We start from the raw sequence: 25,673 nt of genomic DNA on the forward strand, positions 1-25,673 counted from the left end.
ATTACTGCAACACAGCAATTCAGAGATTTTGACTCACTATGTCTCTGGTAGTAAGGTCTGCGCATATATACTTTGAAAAAACTCCTCAGGTTATTTTAATTTGTACTCCCGATTAAGAACCATTGTGACATATTAACAGGTCTATTTTCAACATGCTCTCCTCCCTCCCTTCACAAACTACTACCATGTAAACTTTCAAAAATCATGTCTTAGTTTATCCTTACCTCGGCTGAACACTGATTTATATCAACAGGCTATATTGTGCACAAGCTAAAATCAAAACATGGGAGTATGGCATATAAGGCTCTTCATAATCTAGTACCCACTGTCCTCTGTTGCCATTTCATGTTCCCATTTTATCCTCAATCAATACAGAGCTGCTATCAGTTCCCCAGACACATTATGTTGTTTCCTATAGCATGCCTTTGCACATGCTATTCCCACTCACTAAAATGCCAGTCTCCTGTGACAATATTCAGTTGACACGTCACTTCATAAAGTCCCTTCTGTGCCATCTCAGTAACTTCTCTTAAGTTTATTACTCTACTTATAAAAAATGTTGTTTTATATGTATACATAGTTATTTGAAAAATATTACTGACTGCCTACTAAATACCAAGTATTACCCTAGGTCCTAATTATTAAATGTCACATGAACAGTAAGTCCCGGTCCAACTTGAAGGCCATTATGGGTCTGGCAAAAACAAGCAAACACACAAGTGATTTTATAATTACAAATTGAAATTAAAACACACTGTGAAGAAATTTAAAAAGATGCTAAAGAAAGAATAAAACAAAATAACCTCAGACAGAAATAAATCTTTAAAAACGTAATATTTGTGCTGAACCTAAAGGAAGAGTAGCAGTTGGTAATTCATAGAAAGAAAAGACGGAAGAGTTTCAAGAAGAGGGAAAAGCAAATGTGAAAGTCCTCAAATATAAAAGAAGAGCTTGGAAAGTTCAGGAATCTGACTAGCACATAATGAACAGGAAAATAAGATGAGGCTGGAGAGACAACAGAAGCTACAAGTAGATCATATGAGGTCTTGCAGGAACTACTAAGAAATTTGCATTGTATTTCAATTGCAATGGGAGGCAATCAGAAAGTTTAACAGCAAGGTGAACATGATCTGACTACATTTCTAGAATATTATTCTGGGGGCATTCTGAAAAACAGATTTGTTGGTGGGGAGAAAGAAACAGTGGTGAGAGTAGAAGCAATGAGATCAGTTAATAGCTTACTGCAAAAAATCCAAGAGAAAGAGAAAGATATCTTAGACAGGAGTGGTGAGAGTAGAAATGGAGGACAGTAGATAGACTCAAGAAATATTTAGGAGAAAAATTCAACAAGACTTATTAACAGATTGGATACAGGAAATAAGTGAGGAAAAGGACATAAAAATAGTTCTAATCCCTCTAGGTTGTATGCAGACCAAATGGCGATACTTTTTTTTTCCTTTTTTCTTTACCAAGTTAGCACGCACTCCCATTCTTGGTTATATTCTTTAATAATAGAACTAGGTTTAATAATCATATCCTCAGCAACTAGCAAAATACCTAGAATGCAAACAGCACTCAATGTATATTTGTGGCATGTATATACAAATACGTAATGAAACAAATAAAAAAAACCCCGAAGTCCTATAATGCACTGAATGAACAATTATAATGAAATTCAAAAGCAAAAAAATTCATACCTAACTGGAGTCTGTTGAAGAATCACATTCAGCTCTTCATCAGGGTTATTTTTTTGTGGTGTTCTCTGCATTTCAAAACTAAATAATAATAAGCAAAGTCATTCAGATTGAACATTTGCACTTAATAAAATTATATATTTTTCATCATTGTTTTTAAGTTGGGTTTCTTTCCACTAGGTTTATGACAAACAGGTATAACAATCATTAAGAATTTTTTTGAAAGTGAAAGCTAGATGGTTTCTCTACAAAGTTAGATGCTCAATGATACTACTAATATATTCAATATCTAAGCTGTTCAGTATCTAAAAATATCAAAGCTCAAATTTTTCAACCATTGTGCCTTCCAAAAACTTAACTTTGACTTAAATAAATTTATAAATATTTTACTTGTGTTTAACTTCCAAATTACACATTTTTTCAGTCACATATTAAAATATTGCTGCTAAAGACATAGTACTAACCATATTTATGGTCACTCAAAAATTTTTTTAATTACTCTCAACCATTCTTACTTTAGGATTCTACATGACAATTCAAAAGAATATACTTTTATATTAACTTTAAAAAAAAATGAACCAGGAAAGTAATAGCTGGTGAGAGGCTGAAAAAGGGCAGAGGCCACAACTTAAGTAAATGAATTACAGTTGACCTTTGAACCATGTGGGTTGTACACTTATACCATGGACCCATGCAGTTCAAACCCATGTTACTCAAGCATCAGTTGTAATTTCAATCCACAGGTAGGAATCTGCATACGCGGAGGACTGACTTATATTATATATGGATTTTTACTGCATAGGCTGTTGGCGCCTCTAACTCCTGCATTGTTCAAGGGTCAACTGTACTCCAACAATTTTCTTTTGGTGCTCATTTTAAAAATTACATTTATCTGAATGAGAAAAAATAGTTGATACAGAGAACAATTCACATTAAACCTCTATTTGAGAGACAAAAAGGGTGTTACAATGATAAAGGGGTCACTCCAACAAAAGGATATAACATTTCTAACATTTGGAAATATTTATGCTCCAACACAAGAGCATCTAAATATATAAACCAAATATTAACAGACCTGAAAGGAGAAATAGATAGTAATACAATAATAGTGGGAAAGTCATCTACTATTATCCCACTAATATCCTCACTTATATCAATAGATAGGTCATTCAGACATAAACTCAATAAGGAAACACTGGCCTTAAGTGACTCATTTGACCAGATACTTAACAGATACTTAAACAACATTCCATCCAAAGCAACAGCATACATTCTTCTAAGTGCACAATGAATATTTTCCAAGGTAGATCATATGTTAAGTCACAAAACAAGTTTTAATAAACTTAAGAGATTAAAATCATATCAAACATCTTTTCTAACCATGATGATATAAAACTAAAAATTAATTACATGAAGAAAATTGGAAAATTCACAAATATATGGAGATTAAAAAACATGGGTCAAAGAAGAAATCAAGAGAGAAGGCTAAAAATACCTTGAGAAAAACAAAAATAAAAATCTAACACACCAAAGTTTATGGAATGCAGCAAAAGCAGTTCCAAGATGAAAGTTCATAGCAATAAATGCCTACTTCAAGTAAAAAGAAAAGTCTCAAACAACCTTACTTCATACCTCAAGGTAATAGAAACAAAGAACAAAGCCCATAGATAGTAAAAAGAAGGAAATAAAGCTCAGAAGAGAAATAAATAAAATAGAGACTAAAAAGACAATAGAAAATATCAATAAAATTAAGAACTGGTTCTTTAAAAATGTAAACAAAATTAAGAAACCTTTAGCTAAATTCAATAATAAAAAGAGACCATGCAAATAAGTAAAATCATATATAATAGGAGATGTTACAACTGATATCACAGAAATACAAAAAGTCCTAAGACTACTATGAACAATTATACACCAAAATTGGACAACCCAGTACAAACAGATTCCTAGAAACATACAATCTACCAAGACTGACTCATAATGAAATAGAAAATGTGAACAGATCTATTACTACTATGGAGCTTAAATCAGTAATCAAAAACATCCCATCAAACAAAAGTCCAAGACCATTTGGCTTTACTGGTGAATTCTACCAAACATTCAAAGGAGAATACCAATCCTTCTAAAACTCTTTTAAAAAAGTAGAAGAGGAGTGAAGTTTTCCAAAAGCCATTTTATGAGGCCAGCATTACCTGATACTGAAATCAGACAAGGATACCAGAAGAAAATAAAATTCTAGGTCAACATCCCTGATGAACACAGATGCAAAAATCCTTAACAACATATTAGCAAACCAGATTCAACAATACATTAAAAGAATCATACACCATGATCAAGTGGGAGCATGTATAGAGTATGATGTTGGCTGGTCTTATCGTGTGTGACCTTTATTATGTTGAGGTACATTCCCTCAATACTTGCTCTGTTTAGAATTATTATAAGTGGGTGTTGAATTTTTTCAAATGCTTTTTGTGCATCTATTGAGATGATTATACGATGTTTATCCTTCATTATATATATTTTTTTAGTTTTTAAAAACAAAAAGAACCATATATTCAATTAGCTGTTCAACATCTCACTTTCTAACTTAGGTTTGATTGCTTTTTTATACATACAGACTTATCCTATCCAAGTTCTATGAAAAAATATGCAACCCCATAAATTGAACTGGGAACTAAGTAGCTAGCATTTTTCTATCACTTTGCTATTTGCAAAGTGCTTTCATCAATATGTTATATATACTATAAAGTACACAAATTATACATGTGACTCTTACAGTAAATGTTTGTATTTTAAAGATGAGGAAACTAAGATTCAGGGAGATAAAGTGAAAATTCAACTACATTCAAAAAAATATGAAGGAAATAAAAGATTTATTCTCTGCCTTGATTTAATTGCAGAGACATTACTTAAATAAAGTTATTCAAAAATCAATACAAGCTTGTGTATACTAGGAGCCAAACTAATGTTTACAGATGATACAAAAAATATTTTTTCACTTACTTTAATAAAAAGTAGAATAGATTTACAATCAATGTAAAGGTACTATATCATAAAAAAACACTCTATTTGTTAGTAAATTATATACTTGGAGTATTGTTTATCTTATTAAATAATTATCTTTACATAAAGGCATTTGAAGTAATTTAATATGTTATTTAAAGTTTACTAAGTTAAATAAAAACCTATTTAGCCTACCGATATCAAAATTGACCTACAGCAAAAGTATATCAAAAAATAAAAATATACTATGTACAATACCTGTCTGTAGAATCAGCCTGAAGAGTTTTATCATGATCCAGAAATAATCTTGCATCTAGATCTTTGTTTTTAAGGTAAATTTCTTCATATTGTTTAGAAAGACTTTCCACCTCAAAAGAAAAAAATACTGATGATTATCCTTTCATGTCATTACATCTGTCAGTACACAGAAGCATGATTTAATTAAAAAAATTTTGTACAATATACACTTAATTTTACAACACACTGAATTCACATGCAATATGAATAAGGTGTATGTGCATGTGAAGTAAAGAAAATTGCAATTTTTTCAACTTAATTTTAAACCAATTTTATGCATGCACCCCATTCATTAGACTTTTATTATATGCAGACAAGAATCACCAATGACACAAAACAATACTGAGATGCAACTGTAAGATAAAAGTAGGTATTATTATAACCACTTAAATATCAAGATCCTCCAGACATCCCATGCATTTCTCACTTTCAATCTTCTACTATGCTTACCAATATAAAATATTTTTCAAACACTGTTACAAATCTTCTTAATTATATATTCTGTCTATCTTTCCTAAATCCTTTGGTTCACTCCAACTCCCTTCAGTTTAGTATCTTAGGCAAGAGCATTAGCTGAATTACTTAGCCCAATTAACACACTTGCATGATTTATTCCCAATCTTAGACATTTTTTTAATTGCTAGAATCTGTAATTCTTTTATGAGATCTGCTTCATAATTTCAAATCATAATTTAAAAACCAATGCCCAACAGATTTGGGATGCCTTCTGCTGTGACTTTGAAAGCGAAAGTGTTTCCAACCTAAGGGAACTAAAATTGCATTCTAAAAGGAGTGGGCACAGGTACGGTTCCCGGCCCAACCTGAGCTGCTGCTAAGCTGCCAACAGGTGGCAGGACGACTCAGCTAAAAAAAATAAAATAAAACAAAAAAATACAAGGAGTGGGAAAATAAATCCAGTTAAATGTAAATTTTCTGTTTGTCTGCATAAATGTCATTCATGTTTAAGTTTACTAATTGTTACTGCCCTAGCTTAGTGAGGCAATAATTATCAATCATTTATTGATTGACAGCTATTAGCACTACAGGTAACATACTGGGGAAAATGTTAAGTTTATCTTAAGATTTCTATTAAAACTGTAATCCTTTTTAGGGGAAAAGAAATTAGTACGAGTGCCCAAAATTCTTTAAAGTTGGGAATAGCATATTTTTTAGTATATAAGGCTGGTAACAAGGCTCAGTAATACAACACTTGGTCCCTTCTTGCCTCTAATACTATATCTTACCACTTTTCTGCCCTGTATCCAATCTTAACAAACTAGTTGGAGCTCACTGAATATACTATACTATCACATGTCACTATGCCTTTGAATCTATAATTTCCAACCCCTGGAAATGCTATTTTTCATAAAGCTTACTCAGCTCAAAATGACATCACCTCCAATCAATTTTCCACAAAACCTATCTGCCTCTTTTTGGGTCAATTGCTCTTCTCCAAAATATCACAACACCCTGTGTATACTTCTATCAGACTTGTAGACTCCCATACTGCTCTATTTCTTTGCCTGTCTCTCCCACTAGCACCTTAATGACAGCAACTGTGAGTTAAATCTCTGTATCAGTCATATCTACCGTATTTGCCGGCGTATAAGACGACTTTTTGGCCCTGAAAAATATGCCTCCAAGTGGGGGGTCATCTTATACGCCAGGTACACTTCAGATAGACTGCCCATAGTGCTTGCCCCGTGCCATAGTGGCCTCCCGATGCCCGCCCACTTCATTCCACATACCGTTCAGGCATCAGCAGCGCTGCTGGGTGTATGCTCGGCTGTTATGCGATTTTGCTGTTATGCGATTTTACCACACTCGCAAAATCGCACACAGCCGACCATATAACAAACTCTGTATTTTGAGTGGAAATGTTAGGGGGTCGTCTTATACGCCCAGTCATCTTATACGCCGGCAAATACGGTAGTACAATGCTCAGCACATATTAAGCACTCAATAAATAGCTGTGGAAATGAATAATTAATTCAAGGGCTAGCTACCAATTCTGCTCACAGAATCAGTTGTTTAGCTACCTGATTTCAGGTCTTTTGGTCTTAGTGACTAATACCAGGTGCTTCTAAAACATTGCTTTATACACTGAGTACTCATTTGCCATTTATCTAAAGCATCCTTTCCTCCACATTATTTTACCTTACTACATAAGTTCTCAGTTTTTCTGTTCTCATTGAAGAGCAAGACATTTGAGGCAAAATGTGAAAAGAAACGGATGGATGGAACACCACTAAGGTAAAACATTTCTACAATATAATCACAGTAATTTCAACCAAATTTACTGTCATTTAAGTGGCTTTTAAAAATAATCAAAAGAGATGCTCTGCAATACAGTGATGCCAATAATGTTGATGGCATTAATCATGGATCCTATGCATAAGAATACATAGCAAAACAAATCAAGAGTCAATTTTGATTGTGCATATTTAGTTATATTTATTTAATGGAATTTAGAAATTCAAAAGCCTACAGGTGGATTTTTGAAAACTTTCAGTGCAAATCAATTTCTAGTGCAAATTACAAATGCTGCTTATTTATTCACTTGAGTATATATTAAAAAGGTTTTTCTATTACTATATAAAGTTGGTTCACCACAATTTTACTTAGATTTCTTTCCTTGAGCAAAAATTATTTAATATACAGTAAAGTGATCTTAAGAAATCTAGACAACCATTCCTCCCTCCCAAAAGTCCTAAAATACATTAACATTTTATTAAGTTTTCTTTCACATTACCTCTGGAAGTCCATTAGAAGCTATAATTCCAAGAGAATTCATAAAAGGTATAAAATTTTTGAAATAAACATTTTTCACCTGAAAAAGATAAATTTACAACATGACCATTAGAATTTTTAAAAATTAATCTGTCACTATTAACACTAGAATGGAAGTGTTAACTGACATCTTGATCAATGACTTACATTCAACCTAGTGTGATATTTATAATTAATTCAATTATTTACTTTTAAATTTATGTCAGGCAGATTTCAGGTCCCAAAATGGAGGTGGAGTGAGGAATTATTCATGAAATGGGATTTATAAGAAAACCCACTGAAACCAACTTCAATATTCCACATTTAACAAATGATGAAAGGATGGGAGGCTCAAAAAATTAAGCAACTTGACCAAAGTTACACAGCTAGGAAGTGGCAGGGCTGGAATTTAAATCCAATCTGCCTGTCATCAAAGCCAAGATTCTTTTCACTTCCTTAACTGCTTCTGATTTCTCCCCAAAGTATATTTTAGGCCACTTCATACACATCATCTGATACCTAGCTTAGGGAATATCAATTATTTTAGCATAAATTTAGGAAAATAATTGCTTTGATAATAAAATAATTTCACACACAAAAATAAAACCAAATAATCCAATTCGAAACCAAATGAAAATGTTGTGTGGAATTAGGCAATTTCGTGAAAATGCACCCTATATTTAACAAGGAAAATAAAGACTACTCAGAAAGCCTGGAGTTATGTTCCTGGCTATTCTACACTTGCAATATGTTGCAGAATTTTAAACAACTTACTTTCCTTCATTTAACTTCCTTTTACAACTTCAGAGTCTACCTTTACTAAGGTGGAAATAACTTAGTATCAGTTCCTATCTTCTACTTCATAAATAAGTTATTAATAATTAACCTCTGTAATTCCCACTTAACTGTTTATATTTAAAATATTTATAAGGTGGGTGATTCTAGTTAACCAATTAGTATGACTAACCAATAATTATACAACCATAAACATAACTAACCAATTGCTATATAATCATAAATATTATGTGTAAATAATCAAGTGTGAAGTAATATCAATTACCACCAAAGCTTTTAATCAGCTATACTTTCAAAATCATTACTATAATGATTCTAAATTATAACAAAGAACAAAAATTAAAAGTAAAAAAATTATTTATTCATGATTTTAAAAATGAAACTACAAGAAGTTTTGAAATTCAGATAATTAACAACTAGGAATTAGAAAACATTTATTCCTGTTCATTATCTTGAGGGACTGAGTAACAGATTGGAGCAAAAAAAAATATTTCAACTACATTTGTCAGTTTATTAGTGAAGTTAATTTGTGATTCTAGAAAAATACACACACACACACACACACACACACATACGCGCGCACATAAAGTTGATACATCTATATATGTCTATATCCATAAGCCACAGTGCTAAAATCCAGATTATCTTGATAAATCATTCCAACACTTTTTAAAGTACATTTTGAGATCATACCCCCAATTTCTTTCCAGAGTTCACAGAGAAATTTCAAAGATGCAATATTTCACATAGCTATCTGGTGGTAGTGAACTGTGGACAATATAACAATCTATGTGAGAAACAGCATGGTATAGAGACAAGAGCACTGGTAGTGATGTCCTAAAGTTTACGCTCTGTTAGTAATTAGCTGTCAGTCTCTAGAAGCTTGTTTACTCATTACTAAAAGGAGGCAGGATATACTATCTGTAAGATTCCCTCCAATTCCAACATTCCAGAGTCTATGAACAAGATAAGCAATTCCTGGATGTTCATGTGTATTCTCTACCAGCCATTAACATCTTATGTAATATTCAGAAGAAGAATAATTATGGAAGGCTGAATAGAAATTTAATGTTGGTATCATTTATCACTAAACTAAAACACTAGGGTTTTCTTAGTAGGGTATTTTAAAACATTAAATTAGTAACCACAGAGGAATAAAAGAACAAATACATTTGAAAACTACTGCATTAACGATTTACATTTCAGTGATTCCTGAATGAGGGAGCAACTCTCTTTAAAATCAAAGTAACTGAATATGAAAATTAATTTTCCATTGTGTATAATATATACCACATCTTCTTTATCAAAGCGACAGCATGAATGGATCTTGAGATTATTATGGTAAGTGAAATAAGTCAGACAGAAAAAGTTAAGAATGATATGACTGCTGATATGTAGGATATAAAACTGAAAGCAAAAAATGAACAATACAAACAATAAAGAAACAAAAACTCATAGACACAGACAATAGTTCAGTGGTTACCAGAGGGTAAAGGGAGAGGGGGGATAGCAGAAGAGGATAAAGGGCGACAAATATACGGTGATGGAAGGAGAACTGACTCTGGGTGGTGAACACACAATGTGATAGATAGATAATATATTACAGAACTGTACATTTGAAACCTATGTAATTTTACTAACCATTGTCACCCCAATAAATTGTAATTAAAAAAAAAAGGAAAATGAATTTTTTTCAAAACATTTTACTATTGCAAAAGAGTTGGCACTAGGCAAGAATATACAATGGGGTAAAGACAGTCTATTCAATAAATGGTGTTGGGAACATTGGACAGATACATGCAGAAAAAAGAAACTGGACCACATTCTTATACCATATAGAAGAATAAACTCAAAATGGATTAAAGACTTAAATGTACAGCCTGAAACTCCTAGAAGAAAACATAGGCAGTAAACTCTCTGACACTGCTCTTAGTAGTATTTTTTCAGATATATCTCCTCAGGAAAGGGAGATATAAGGAAAAATAAACAAATATGACTACATCAAGCTAAAAAGTTTTTGCACAGCAAAGGAAATCATTAAGACAAAAAGACAACCTACTGGGACCGGCTGAGTGGCTCAGTTGGTTAAGAGCTCGCTCAAGAGTTTGAGCTCTGAGCAACAGCAGTTCGAGTCCAGCCCGAGCTGAGCAGCCGCTGAGCTGCCAACAGGTGGCAGGATGGCTCAGATAAAAAAAAAACCAAAAAAAAACCCCTACTGAATGGAAGAAGATATTTGCTAATGATACATCTGATAAGGGGTTAATATCCAAAATTTATAAAGAATTCATACAATTAAATACACAAACAAAAAACAAACAATCCAATTTAAAAATGGGCAGAGGAACTGAATAGAAATTTCTCCAAAGAGGACATGCACATGGCCAATAGACTTATGAAAAGATACTTAACATCACTAATCATCAGAGAAATGCAAATTAAAACCACAATGAGATATCATCTCATACCTGTCAGAATGGCTACCATCAATAAATCAACAAACAACAAGTGTTGGTGAGGATGTGGAAAAAAGGGATCCCTTGTGAACTGTTAGAGGGATTCCAGATTAGTGCAGCCACTATGGAAAACAGTATGGAGGTTCCTTAAGAAATTAAAAATAGAACTACCTTATGATCCAGCAATTCCATTTCTGGGTATTTATCCACAGAAATGCAAAACACTAATTCCTAGGAGCCTATCAATAGACAACTGGATAAAAAGAGATGTGGTACATGTATACAATGGAATTATTACTTGGCCATAAAAAAAATAATGAAATCTTAAAATTTGCAACAACATGGATGGACCTAGAGTATATTATACTAAGTGAAGTAAGTCTGAGAAAGACAAATACCATATGATGTCACTTATATGTGGAATCTAAAGAACAAAATAAACAAAACAGACTCAGAGATACAGAGAACAAACTGATGGTTGCCAGAGGGGAAGGGATTTGGGGAGCTGAGTGAAAAAGGTGAAGGGATTAAGCAGTACACATTGTTAGTTACAAAACAGTCACGGGGATGTAAAGTACAGCATAAGGAATATCGTTAAAAAAAAAGAGTTGCACTAATTACAAAAAGCAAGCTCATTACAAAAGAAGTATATACTGTTAGAAAGAACTTATATCTAAATCTACTTTTAACTATTTAAAGAAATCATGAAGTTAAATTACCTCATCTATATTACATTCATGTTCTTTACAGAGAACTTCAATAATTCTTGTATCATTTTCTAGTTGTTTTGCTATCCGTGCACTCCTGTTCTGACCTCGCCTTGGTGTCCGAGGTGAACCATTAATAGGTATTACCGCTGTTTCTGTAAAAATGGTAAATTAGATAAGAACAACTGCAAATTCCACTATATAAAATAATGAAGTATTCTAATTATAACTACATTGGTCAAAAATAATCTTGGTAACATTATGCTACGTTTATCTATTAGGCTTCATTAAAAGGCTAACAGTTTCATCTATTTATTGAATACCTATTATAAGTTATGTACCAATAATAGTTTTTGCCACCCTTATTCTCTTCTGTTCTCAAATAGCCCAAAAAGAAACTGTAAAATACTTAAAAGCCCCATAGACAAATACGAAAAGTGCAAGGAAAATGGCCAACTTATAAAGTAATTCCAAGTGCATCCTACTCAGTCTGCAAGGGGGAAAAAATGTCTTAAAGTGTCTTAAAAATTGTAAATATTTATGGATTCAACTAGATATAGTATAAAAATAAATAAATTTTAAAAGTTCTAGAAAATACCATAGTAAATTATGATGCTTTTAAAAGATAAGTATATAAATATAATAATGGAATAATAAACTGTGATTTTAAAAAAATCAAACCCTGTATTATTTTGAGCATTCCCAATTCAAACTGAATGTGGATTCAGCTATTAAAGAGATTACAGATGACTAAGTATAAAAAGTTTTATCTGCCTCTAGGCCCAACCGACAACTTACAAGAAACTGAAAGGATAAGGGAACATGTTAAACTATACTACAGGATTAAATCAGTAAAAATTAAATCAAGGGAAACTCAACAGGACAAACCACCGAATTATTTAATAAACAAATTGCAAGGAAAAAAAAGAAAGAAAAATAGATGGAGGAGGAACTTTTAAAAAAGTCTTAACAGCATATCAACCAATCACAAAGTATAGATCTTATTTAGATTCTGATTCAGTCAACCTGTAAGAAAATATTTAATACTGTTATAAGACAACTGAAAATATGAATACTTACTAAGTATTTGGTGGTATTAAGGAATCACTATTAACTGATTTTAGGTGTGATAATGGTACTGTCATTATGCTTTTAAAAAAGACTATCTTTTAGCAATACACACTAAAGTTTATAAAAATGTAACTGTGCAAAAATGTATTTCAAAATAACAGAGCTGGTGGAACTGGACAGTAGATGGGGCAACAGGCTGATCATAAGTTATATGCTGAAAGTAGGTGGTAAATACATGGAGGCTTAGTATACTACTGTCTATTTCTGTATTCATTTGAAAGTTTCCATAATAAAAAAGTTAAAGTGTATGGTACTCAAGTCAATTCAACACCTCATCCTGCTTTCTTTTTAACATAGCTCTTACAGAATTAAATGTACATTTGAATTATCCAAAAGAACAAAGCTTCTCAACCTAAAGTAGCATCCTACATCAACTTATTAAAGTTATAAACTGAAAAAAATGAGAAAAATTCATATAAAGAAAATTTTCAAAGTTCAAAAAATTTTAAAATATATATATTGTTTTCTATTTTTTCCTCCCTCTGTTTTGCATGTGGTTTCTGCTAAAATGAGTTTGCCTTTTCTATCAAACCACATTCAACACAATTTCAAAATTCTGCTCCAGACTTCATTTTTTCAATGAAGTTATTGTTCAAATATTAATTAGGCTTCAGCTTTTCAGCCACTTCAACAACACTTTGGGACTTCCATGTTCTGATCTGTCCTATATTATTTTTAGTATTAATACTTTCATCATTTTAGGAGCCAAGAAATCAGTTCAGCCTTAGTTAAGTTTACATTTTTCTATAGTATAAGTGATTTTGAAATCCTACTACTTTTGATGCCTCCAGAGGAAGCAATTCCATTCTTAGTGTGATATACTCATCTTTGCTTAATGCTATGTAATTATTTTAGTAATTATTTTTATTTAAATACATTTCCCATCTCACTGAAATAGGTCAATACAGTTCATATGTAAAAAAAAAATTAGTCACATACTCATTATAGCACCCAATAATAAAAATTTAATCTGTTCCTACAGAACTTGCCACTCTGCCCCATGCAGCTTCAATCACATCTGTGCCTTGCCTCTTGATTTTCTCTTTACTAGGAATGCCCTACCACCAACTTACCACAACACTCAAATCCTAATTACTCCTAAACAAAATTCAAATGTCACCTCTTTGTCTTCCTTGCTCTTCCCCAGCTGCGAAAACTTTCTCATCTTCTGAACTTCCATAGCATTTGCTGTATTTTGGCCCAGACCACTTTCTACCATATACTCTAATTACGTGCTTACTTGTCTTATCCCTCTTTCTATAACTTACACTACTTGAGGGTAGAGTCCATGTCTGATTTGTTTATTATCATACTCTAGGCTCTAAACTCACTTTGTGGACCCATTCGACAGTCAATAAGCAACTGCTGAATGATAAAGCAGGAGGAGCACAAAATATAAAATACTTACTATATGGTTCTTTGAGCAATGCTGGAGGTGAAAGTTTGATAAAATAGTCAAGGACACAGAGCATTAATTGAAATGAGATCACCAGATCATCTTCCACTTGTAATACTTCCCCTGAAAATAAAAATGGTTCACATTTGAAAGTAAAGTTAGAGATTAAGATCTTTAGATCAGTGAAAATTGTCAGTATGGATGTATCCATACATTCATTTATTCAAGAATCACTAAAGGCATGCCAAAGATCTTTTTTTTTTCATAAAAACTCAGTGAGATTTGATACATACAAAAATATAAACAAAATACATAAAGTTATGAAATAATAAAGTTTAAGTCTCCCATGAGAATTTTACATTTAGGTATTAATATTATAATTCAGTCTGTTTAAATTCATTTTGTTTTTTGCTTTTTTAAATTTACTTCCAGTTTTGCTAAGAACTTTAGAATTTATTATATCTGAAAATAATTTTGAAGTATGATATACACTACTCTTTAATTCCATTTATTTATGAATCCTCGTATATTTTCAATTTTAACCCCTTTCCAAAATCTGAAAATTACCAAAGCCATTAAGAAATAACAAATTTGTACATAATTGTAAAGTCATCTATAAACTATTTATCACAAAATCCTAAAAGTTAGTACAATAACTATACACATAGAGAGCTGTGAGGAAATAAATGCATATAATAAATACCTAAGGAAAAAATAGCATAGCTACATAAAATATACAAATCATGACCAAATATAGCTATAACATATTCACTCATGGCTCTATGTTGTACATTATTTTTAAGAGAGAAATTTGACTCACTTTCCATCATCTTGGTATGAGACCACTAAACTACTAACAATCCCAACAAATACTGAAAGTGTAGAAACTGTGTGAGAAAACATGTAACCTTGCATCAGGTAGGTTTTCTAGATCCATAGGTATGGTACAAAAATATATGTGAAAAGTTATTAAGAAATACCATAGAGGTAAAGAATGATACCAAGGACTTCTAGTTAAAAATAGAAGAGTGAAGTCAAATCAAAGAATCTCTTTCCTCCAATATCTAATAAAAGAAAAGAAAAAAACCTGTACTGGTTAAGTGCTGGCACTAATACCAAATTTGAAAGATACTGGCTCAAAAGTATCCTCATCTTTTTCCTCTTCTTACTTGGAGGGAGTAAAAATTGCTGATGAAAAAGGGTAAAATGGAGGAAGTGAACAACTATAGCTAACTTTCTGACAAACATAGAGATTCCACTATACTGTACTGAATTGGGGAAAAATCTGAATCCCAACACAATCTCATTATGGAAACAAGATACAACTGCCACTAGAAATATTTTGTTTTAGAGTTCATTCTAACAAAACTCTCAGAACAACAAAGATTCACATAATTCCAGATTAATTCTCCTCTTTCTCCCTTATTCTCTGACTAAAAATAACTATAATAAAAAGCCTGCTCTCATATTATAGCTCTCTGGGGGACACAAGTCACAGATAAAGTGCAATGTGAGTAAAGGGAGATTTATTCACACTACATCAGAGAAAACAAAATATCAGGTCAGGGTTGCCTACATGAAGTCCTAGCAACATGGGGTGAAAAGCACAGAGATTATGCAAAGATATTACAGAAAAAAGAAAAGAAAAAATATCATCACAACATCAGACAGAAAACCTAATGTGAAACATAATCTACCAGAATGTCCTATGAGTCCTTGAACTAACAACTTGAAAAACACAAATTTTGTGAAAACAAGAAGCTAGACAACCGAAGAAAAACCTGCGGACCAAATGACACCATTACACACATATTGAATAGTTCACCTCAAAATAGAAGAAAGGCTTGACATAAAAACAGTCAATACATAAGAAAAAGAGCAAAGACTAGAAAAATATGAGAGGATAATAAATGTGTAAGACAAAATAATCCAACATAAGATAGTTAATGTTCCTGAAACATAACAGAATAGAATAGTACCTCATTGAATACAATTATATTTAAAAATGTAGTATGTTAAGATTTCCCTGAAAGGAAGAGCAGAATATTAAGTTTAAAAAGGGATACAGTATTCCAAGAAAAACTAACAAAGAATAATAAAAATCAAGACATATCCTAGTTAAGGTATTGAACCTCAAATTAAAAACAAAAAATTCTTTGAGTATTCAGGAAGTAAATGGGGGGCAAGAAATTAAGCTAGACTCAGATTTCTCAATAGTAATGCTAGGAAGACAAACAAGACACAAGAAAAAGATACATAGCCAAGTTATATTCACAAACATGCCAAACATAGGGAATGTGATGCCCAAAATGGTGCTTTAAAAAAAAAACTCCTTCATGGTGAACTCCAGTCAGCTAAGGATGAATAAAATAAAAAACTCAGAAATAGAGAAGCTATGATACAGGAACGTCAATAAGCTTAGAATCATTTAAATACAGAAGTGAGACTAAATGGGTGTGATAATAATTATAATTACAGAACAGAATGTAAATGTTATAATCTTTGATAATGTAATAACAACAATAAAATCTGAAAGTGGGAAATGGGAGGTAACAGGAAGAGTGATAATACAATACTCGCATTCTTTTTCTTCAAAGCAGATTAATATACATTGCTTTAAATCAAAACACAAAGTTAAATAGATTCTAACTTTTTAATTTTTTCATAATGCTGTTTCATAATGTTAGAGAAATATTTTAGTAACAATACTGCTTAAGTGACAATACATTTATCTAAGCTTAAGCAATTCCCTCCATTTCTCATCTATTTTTTCTGTAGAATTTTTATATTTTAAATGTAGCACTACAATATGATCCTATTCTTAAAAAATTAACCTGTTTGTGAATGTACTCATCCACCCATGTTTTTACCAGAATATATGTACATAAATATACCTGATATGAAAATCACATAATTTTAATGATGATTATTTCTGGGTGGGTTTGGGGTAACTTTTCTATGTTTTTCTTTGCATTTGGCTGTACTATTTGAATTCTTTTTAATGAGTATATATCATTTTTATAAAAACAGTAACATTATTCTTAAAAAACACAAAGAAAGGAAGAAAGGATATTAAAAACAGAAATGAAATATTTCCAATGTTGCCTCCAGTACCAGAATTACAAGAACTTGCTAACAGTTAACAAGCTACACAGAGAATTTGGGGCAGGAGGAGGGTGGCAACATTAAATCGAATAAAAAACTTTGATCATAGTCCAAAAGAATTATCAATTATTACATCTGAAACATTAGCATGTAACAAACATAATGACTTTACCTTTAGCTAGTAAAAATGTGATCCAAGAAACTTTTAGTACCAACATAGAATTTATTTCAGTAGATATCCTAGTAAACAAATAGAAAGGAGAAAAAATTTACATTGACAGTTTTCCAATTTATACCTGCTTTTTTTCCCTTTTTAAGAATTATGGACCTGAGTTGATTGTATAATAGAATACAGTCCATTTAAAATGCACATTTACACATGAACTTAACTTGTCTCAATTCAGTTAGTATTTATACCAAAGTATTGGGTTGTCGGAAAAGTCATGACCCATTTTTGCAACAAAAAACAGAAAAAATATGTCATGACTTTTCCGACAACCCAATATTTATATTTTGCCCATTCCGTTCTATACATTTATTTTTAAAAATTGAATATATCAATTCTAATAGAAAATACGTACAGGGAGTGGTTCTGCTCTGTTTTATAATTAAAATCAACACAGTAAGTAGAAAAATACAGGTTTGGGTAACTCTCCTTTACCAATTTAACACTATGCCTTAATAATTTTAAAATAATTTTTCCATAGCTATTCATTTGTTGGAATTAACAAGTGGAATTAATAATTAAGAGTTAATTAATAAATATACAACTTCCCTTTATATCAATCACCTGCAATACTACTATTTTAATGAGGTGGAAAATCTCATATACTACACATTCTGTTTCCAAAAGAAAACTCTAGAGCTATTACATGGGTATACTGTTGGAACACGTATTATACATTAAAAAAAATAATTTGGAAATTTTAATATAGATTTTCATACTTATTCTTACACAGAAATTATGCTCTGAATCTTAGGTAATAAAGTGCCTATAATAGAGCTCAATAAAGATTAAGTCAATAAATTAGCATTCTTCCCAGAGTTGATGACATGTTGCATTAAATCAACTTCTACCTTATTAGTTCTTCCTTAAGTAAAAGGCACATATTTCATACCATTTTATTTGTGAGAAGATAAATAATCTACATAGGACTTAAATCTATAACCTTACTTTATGAAGTAGCATGCCATAATCAAACTAACTGACATTATCAACATGCTTGGGATTATTCCAGAAAAATCTTTAAAAAAAATAAAAAGTGAAAAATAACATGCTCTGAATTACTTACAAACTGCTTGGTTGTGTCAAATATATAAGTTCACATGTCCTGAAAAGAAAAAAATATAATTATATTAACATTATGCTTTTTTAAAAGTTATTTTATAATTTTTCTCATAATATAGAAATCAATTGTATCATGCTTTATTAATCTTATTTTAAGAAGTACACATTTTAAAAAAGTATAGCATTATAAAACAAAGTTAAAGTAGATTATTCCAGTTTATGACAATTCACACACATCATTGCAATAGCTCAATTACAAAAGGACTGGATTCCATATGTGCATGTGTAACTCAAAATACATTTGTAATTGAATCTTGATCTCGTAGAATCCCAGATCAGGTTGTAAAAGCCTATTTAACTAATAGTCTCGCTAAAATAACACAACTGAAAAGTACTTTAAAATCTACTTGTTTAGGACAATGACTTCCAGAATAATGGATTAAGGATCTCCACAGAGCTGCTCTCAGTGTACTAACTATAACTGGTGAAAATTATTTTAAAAAAAACATTTAAAGTCTCTGGAAATTTTCCTCAGGGAATACAATGCAAAAAAACAACAACATTTATTCAAGAAAATATACTAAATCTTGGCAAGAACAATGACAGTCTGTGGAATTCAAAGCAAAACACTTCTTCGTCCTCTCTAGCTTAGCATCACAAAGCTATAACCTGGGCAGGTGCAGCCAAGATACAGGGCTCCCTCTCCCAGCTCCCAGTCTAGGACTATCTCTCTAAGGAGGGCAAGACACAAACATTTCTCATCACCCCCAGAGCTTCATGTTGCAGAAGGTCTATTCCAGGCAAAAGGAGCTAAGAAATCTGGGACACCCTTCCTCCCCTTAGCCCTCACTCATGTGTCAAAAGTTCAACTCCAGGCAGAGCAGATCAAGAATACTGGGGCCCTGACTTCCCTTGCCTCAGCTAGCTGATAAGACAGAGGTTTCAACCAATAAAGCCAATCTTAGAAGACAAGGGGCTATAGCCTCTTCTCAGCCCCCCAGTCTTAAAGCACAGGTGTCACTCCAAAAAAAAAAAAAGAGGACATTGTCCTCACCCTGACCTCCTAAACAGTGGCACAGAAGTGCTGCCCAGGGTAGAGGTAGGCCTTAACAAGAGAGAGAGGTCTGAAGCTCTCCCCAATGGAATTAATTTCATTTGGACCAGAGTGTGGGGACAATCAAGGCTAAGAGCACTATTGAAAACAATGAAGATTTTTGTGGTAAGCAAGTAAGAAGAGGCTGGTAGCTATATTTAGCAACAAGTTAAATCCTAGACCATCTACGAGAGAACCAGGGAAAGAAAAACCTAAGAACAGTTCTAGAGTCAGAACAAGTCTCAAGATTGTCCTCAAAGACTACTCCTGCAAAGGGAGCCAAATTTAATCGGATCAGACTGTGGAGCAATGTGTTACCCAGGGCACTGTCAAAAAAATAAAGCAACTGGTCAGCAATTAGTGGAAGGTAACAGCTAAGTGTGGTATCAACAGAAGCAGTTAACAGAAGAGATCGGGGGAAAGATAATCAAAGAGAACCTCACTAAAACCACTGTCACCTGAGAGTGAAAGTACACATGCCCAAGGCTACACTGAGGAGCAATATCAGAGGCTATACACTGTGGGAGAAACAGGCTTCAATGAAACAATACAGCTAAGTCACTAAACAAATAAACAAGAGATCAATAAACAACAGCAAGCACCAGGTCAGCTGAGAATCAATATCCAGAGTTACTACAATGTTATTAAAAATGTCCAGTTTTCAAAAAGAAATATGAAAGTGTGACTTCCACATAGGGAAAAAAGCAGGCAACAGAAACTGCATTTAAAGGGCCCAGGTGTCAAACTTCAAAGAAGCTATTATAAATATGTTCAAAGAACTAAAGGAAACCAGGTTTAAATGAGAAAGAAATATATGAGTATGCTGACAATGTCCCATTCAATAAATACCAATAAAGAGACATAAATTATTTTAAAAGAATCACATGGAAATTTGAGTTGAAAGTACAATAACCAAAATAAAAGATTCACTAGAAGAGCTCAACAGTAGATCTGAGCTGGCAGAACAATCACTAAACTTGAAGATAGCCTCAGAGATAATGTAGTCTGGAAAAACAAAGAGAAAAATAAAGAAAAATGAAATGGCTCACATACCAATATATGAGTAATTGGAGTACGAGAAGGGGGAAAAGGGAAGAGGAACAAAAATAATATTTAAAGAAATAATGGCTAAAAACTTCCCAAATCTGATGAATAACTTCCCAAATCTGATGAAAAATCTACACAAAAAGAAACACAACAATTTCCAAGTAGGATGAATGTAAAGTGATCCACACCCAGATGTATTATAGTAAAAATGCTGAAAGACAAAGAGAAAATCTTGAAAGCAGCAAAAGAAAATATGATCCATCACGTACAAGACAACCCAGTAGTATTAACAGCTGATTTCTCATCAGAAACAATCACAATCAGAAGGCAGTGGAATTACGTACTCAAAGTTCTGAAAGAAAAAAATGTCAAATAAGAATCCTATATCTGCCTAAACTATATCTCAAAGGTGAAGATAAAAGACATTCCCAAACAAAAACAGAGAATTTGTTGATAGAATTTGATTTTGTAAGACTCACCTTACAAAAAATACTAAAGTAAGTTATTCAAGCTGATAACAAGAGACCCAAGACGTAATTCACATCCACATGAAAAGCTAAGAGCACTGGTAAAGGTAATTATGTTATTATAAAAGATGATATTATTGCAATTTTATTCCCCTTTCTTCTCCTAATTGATGTAAGAAGCAATTGTGTAACACAACATATATATATAATTGTATTGTTGGGTGTATAACATATAGAAATGCAATGTATTTGACAACGGCAGCACAAAGGAGGTGGGTGGGATCAAAGCTGTATTGGAGCAAACAAATGACACTACGTAGTAAATTGAATCCAAGTGAACAAATGAAAAGAACAAGAAATGGTACACAAGAAAGTTAATATAACAAACTATAAATATACACTACTCTCCTGTATACTCTCAACTACTTTAAAAGATATACAACCCAAATGTCTATAAACCAATGAACGGATAAATAAAATATGGTATAGCCACAAATGGAACATTATTCCGTAATAATAATAATGAAATATTAAAATATGCTACAACATGGATGAACCCTAAAAACATGCTAAGTGAAAAAAGCCAGTTACAAAAAAAATATGTAAGTCAAAATTTATATAGAGAAAATCACTATTACAATAAAGATAGTAATCAAGAAGGAATTTTTATAATTATAGAAAAGATGTTTAATGTCAGATGCACCGTTTTGTCATTTTGTAATTTAGCGTAACTCAAAAGAATGCTCTATAATAAAGATAATTATATTCAGTATAAACATGTGCTGTCAAATACGGTAGCCACAAGCACCTATGTATACTGAACACCTGAAATGTGGCTAGTCTAAATGATGCTGTGTTGTAAACATAAATTACACACTGAAGTTTTCAAAAATATTTAGTATGAGAAAAAGAATGTAAACTATCTCATTAATAACTTTTAGGGGCCGGCCGAGTGGCTCAGATGGTTAAGAGCTCGCTTGGGAGCACCAGCTCTGAGCAGCAGGGCTGCGGTTCAGATCCCACATTGAGGGCCAGTGATGCTGGCTGGCCCTCTACAGCTAAGATGATAAACAACAGCTCGATCTGGAGCTGGGCTGCTGTGAGTTGCCGGCGAAGGCATAGGCTGCAGCAGGGCTGCAGTGGGCTGCTGTGAGTTACGTGAGTGGCTGGCAGCCAGCGTGAGCAGCTGGTAGCCAGTGTGAGCTACCGGGAGCTGCTGTGAGCGGCCAACCAACGACCGGCGACTGATTGCCTCATCCAGGAAGAGCACAATGATCATACCAACATGGGCCAGTGAAGCGACATCATCCACAACTAGACTGAAGAACAAAACAGCAATTTGTCTACCTGTCTGTTCCCCTTCCCTGATTCCCCAATGCTGTTACCTGCCCCCCAATTCCCCAAAAAATCTTAAAAAAAATAAAAATAAAAAATAACTTTTATACTGGCTTCATGTTTTCTTATTGAAATATAATTCACATAACATAAAATTCACCACTTTAAAGTGTATGGTATTAGTATATTTTCTTTGTTATGCAACCATCACCACTATCTAATTCCAGAATATTTCCATCACCCCAGAAAGAAACCCCATACCTCTTGGCATTTACTCCCCATTCCCTTCACCTCCAAACTTCCCATTCCCTGGCAGTAACTAATCAACTTTCTGTCTCTATAGATATGCCTATTCTGGATATTTCATCTTATGGAATATGTGGCCTTTTGTGTCTGGCTTCCTTCACTTAGCTTAATATTTTCAAGGTTCGATCATGTGGTAGCATATAACAGTATTTTATTCCCTTTTATGGCTGAACAATATTCCATCATATAGTTACGTGTATACCACATTTTGTTTATCCATCCATCAGTTGATGGACATATGGGTTATCCCTACTTTTTGGCTATTGTGAATAATATTGCTACGAACCTTTATGTACAAATTCTTGTGTAAATGATACATGTTGAAACGAGATGTTTTGGAATAGATGGATTAAATAAAATGTTAAAGTTGCATTTGTTTCTTTTTACTTTTTGTCATGTAAATACTAGACTATTTAAAATACGTGGTTTGCATTATTATATTTCTGAGACAGCAATAATATAGTTAATAACTTTTAAAACTACTATTAAGCATTTTGAATGTTCTAGAAGGCAAGCAAACCAGTAACATTATTTTACTTAATACTTGTAATTATCCTGCAAGGAAAGTATTATTAGCTATATTTCACAGATTAAAATGGAAGCTTAAGAAGTATCTTTCCCTAGCTCACACCATCAGTAAGGAAAAAATTAATATTCATACTTAGATCTGTTGAGCTTTTCTAAAGTTATATTCACTACAGCACATTGCAGTGTGTGTGTGTGTGTGTGTGTGTGTGTGTGTGTGTGTGTGTGTGTATATATGGTCTACCTTGAAATAAACATGTTTTGGTATCACAGCTAACATTCCCAATTGCTCTTCAGAATAAGGTACAAATAAAATTTAAAAGCCCTGCTGATCCACCTCAAAGCCAGTAAACACTAACTTATCTCATGTGACCAATCGATAAAAATTAAAATCCCTTTTACAATGGCCTGAGTGACCTTTTAAGGCCAAAAATGACTATGTCACTCCCCAGCTTAAAATCATTCAATGACTCCATGACCTTCAGGGCAAAGTCCAACTCACTATCAATCTAACCCTTCCGACCTTTCAGCCATTAACAGTATCAAAGTACATCATGTTACGGCTTTAGCTTTGTACACATGCTAATCACTCTGCCTAGGATGCTCAATCTTAGTTCCTACACATTTTGCTTAGTGAGTTTCTGTTTATCCTTTAAACTTTATTCAGACATTACCTTGTTCTATAGTTTTTTCTTGATCAAAAGCACCCCATAATTACACTTTGTACCCTCACACATAGATAATATTTTGCCCACTACATAATTTCTATTTCTTATATATAATCCTCTATAATAGAGCATCACATGCATTAATATGGCACTTATTTTTATTTAAAAATATACAGAGGGTGCCAAAAATGTATACACATATTAAGAAAGGAAAACTGTATCAAAATTGTAATACTCAATATATACTGATAATAAAAGATGAATACAAGCCACATTTGACTTCTGCAATTATAAGAGGTGCTCAAAGTGGTTACCATCAGCATCCAGACACTTCTGATGATAGCGAACTACTGCTTGAGCAACACTGACAGAAGCGTCCACTTGTATACATATTTTTGGCACCCCCAGTATTTATTTACTATAAGCTTCCTAATAATTGTGTCACATAATTTTGTACTCCTGGCACCTAACATAGAGCTGGGTACTAATAGTCAATTAATGCTTACTGTAGGAAGGGGGAGAAAAATGGCCGCGGTGAAGAGGTCGCCATGAGGTATTATTCCTCGCAACCCACGGCAATTCCGGAAGCTGGAGCACAGAAAACAATACTCTAAGAAACACGCTGAGCAGCAAAGGGACTCCCACGCCGACTACTTGGAAGTGGGCAGACCGGCGGGTTCGGGAGGGAGGCGAGGCGTGTGGAGACACTGGTGGCGCCCGGGCTGCTGAGTCTGGGGATCTCAGCAGATCGGAGACTTTCCTCGCCTCTCCTCCAGCCCGCCCGCTAAGGCAGAATACTCAGGTCACGCGCAAAGCAGAACGGAGGAGGAAGGCGCGAGATCGGAGGCTTAGTCTGCTCGTGCCCACGGTGGCGGAGACTGGGGGTCTCAGCAGATCGCAGAGTGCTCGCCGCTCCCTCCACTGCGCATGCGCGCGCTAAGGCAGACTCCTCAGGGCCCTCGGGAAGCGGAACGGAAGAGTAAGGCGCGAGATCGGAGGCTTAGCTGCTTGCGCCCACCGCAGCGGAGACTGGGGGTCTCGGCAGATCAGAGACTTTCCTCGCCTCTCCTCCAGCCCGCGCGCTAAGGCAGAATACTCAGGTCGCGCGCAAAGCAGAACGGAGGAGGAAGGCGCGAGATCGGAGGCTTAGTCTGCTCGCGCCCATGGCGGCGGAGACTGGGGTTCTCAGCAGATCGGAGAGTGCTCGCTGCTCCCTCCACTACCCCTCCGGCATGCGCTCTGAGGCAGAATCCTCAGGCCGAGGGCGAAGCGGAACGGAGGAGGAAGGGGCGAGATCGAGGCTTAGTTGCTCGCGCCTGCGGTGGCGGAGACGGGGGATCTCAGTAGATTGGAGAGTGCCCATTGCTTGATCCCTACCCCTCCAGTGTGCGCCCTAAGGCAGAATCCTCAGGCAGCGCGGGAAGCAGAACGGGGGAGGGTCTGTCTCCTTGTGCGTGCGCTGGTGCGGCGGGGATCCAGGACAAGGCAGGCTGTTTTTGAGCAACTGGACGCGCTCAGCCTCTGAAGCTGAACGTCCCGCCCGGTGTTCACTAGGATCCATGGGGCACGCAGTTACTGGGCCAAAATCCCAAAC

The 25,673-nt window shown here is 33.9% G+C and overlaps 1 protein-coding gene across 1 annotated transcript in view; it reads right to left on the reverse strand.

Annotated features, from left to right (window-relative positions):
• RB1 (RB transcriptional corepressor 1) overlaps positions 1 to 25,673 on the reverse strand; it is a 153,181-nt gene that overhangs the window by 78,995 nt on the left and 48,513 nt on the right. The window contains exons 5-11 of the mRNA XM_019650855.1: positions 18,643 to 18,681; positions 17,523 to 17,590; positions 14,258 to 14,368; positions 11,731 to 11,873; positions 7,747 to 7,824; positions 4,956 to 5,065; positions 1,698 to 1,775 (exon numbers count right to left, since the gene is read on the reverse strand). Coding sequence (XP_019506400.1) covers positions 1,698 to 1,775; positions 4,956 to 5,065; positions 7,747 to 7,824; positions 11,731 to 11,873; positions 14,258 to 14,368; positions 17,523 to 17,590; positions 18,643 to 18,681 — 627 coding nt within the window. The remainder of the gene's footprint in view (positions 1 to 1,697; positions 1,776 to 4,955; positions 5,066 to 7,746; positions 7,825 to 11,730; positions 11,874 to 14,257; positions 14,369 to 17,522; positions 17,591 to 18,642; positions 18,682 to 25,673) is intronic.

The sequence above is a fragment of the Hipposideros armiger genome, unplaced genomic scaffold, assembly GCF_001890085.2.
Source record: "Hipposideros armiger isolate ML-2016 unplaced genomic scaffold, ASM189008v1 scaffold_148, whole genome shotgun sequence".
NCBI classification, from domain to species: Eukaryota; Metazoa; Chordata; class Mammalia; order Chiroptera; family Hipposideridae; genus Hipposideros; species Hipposideros armiger.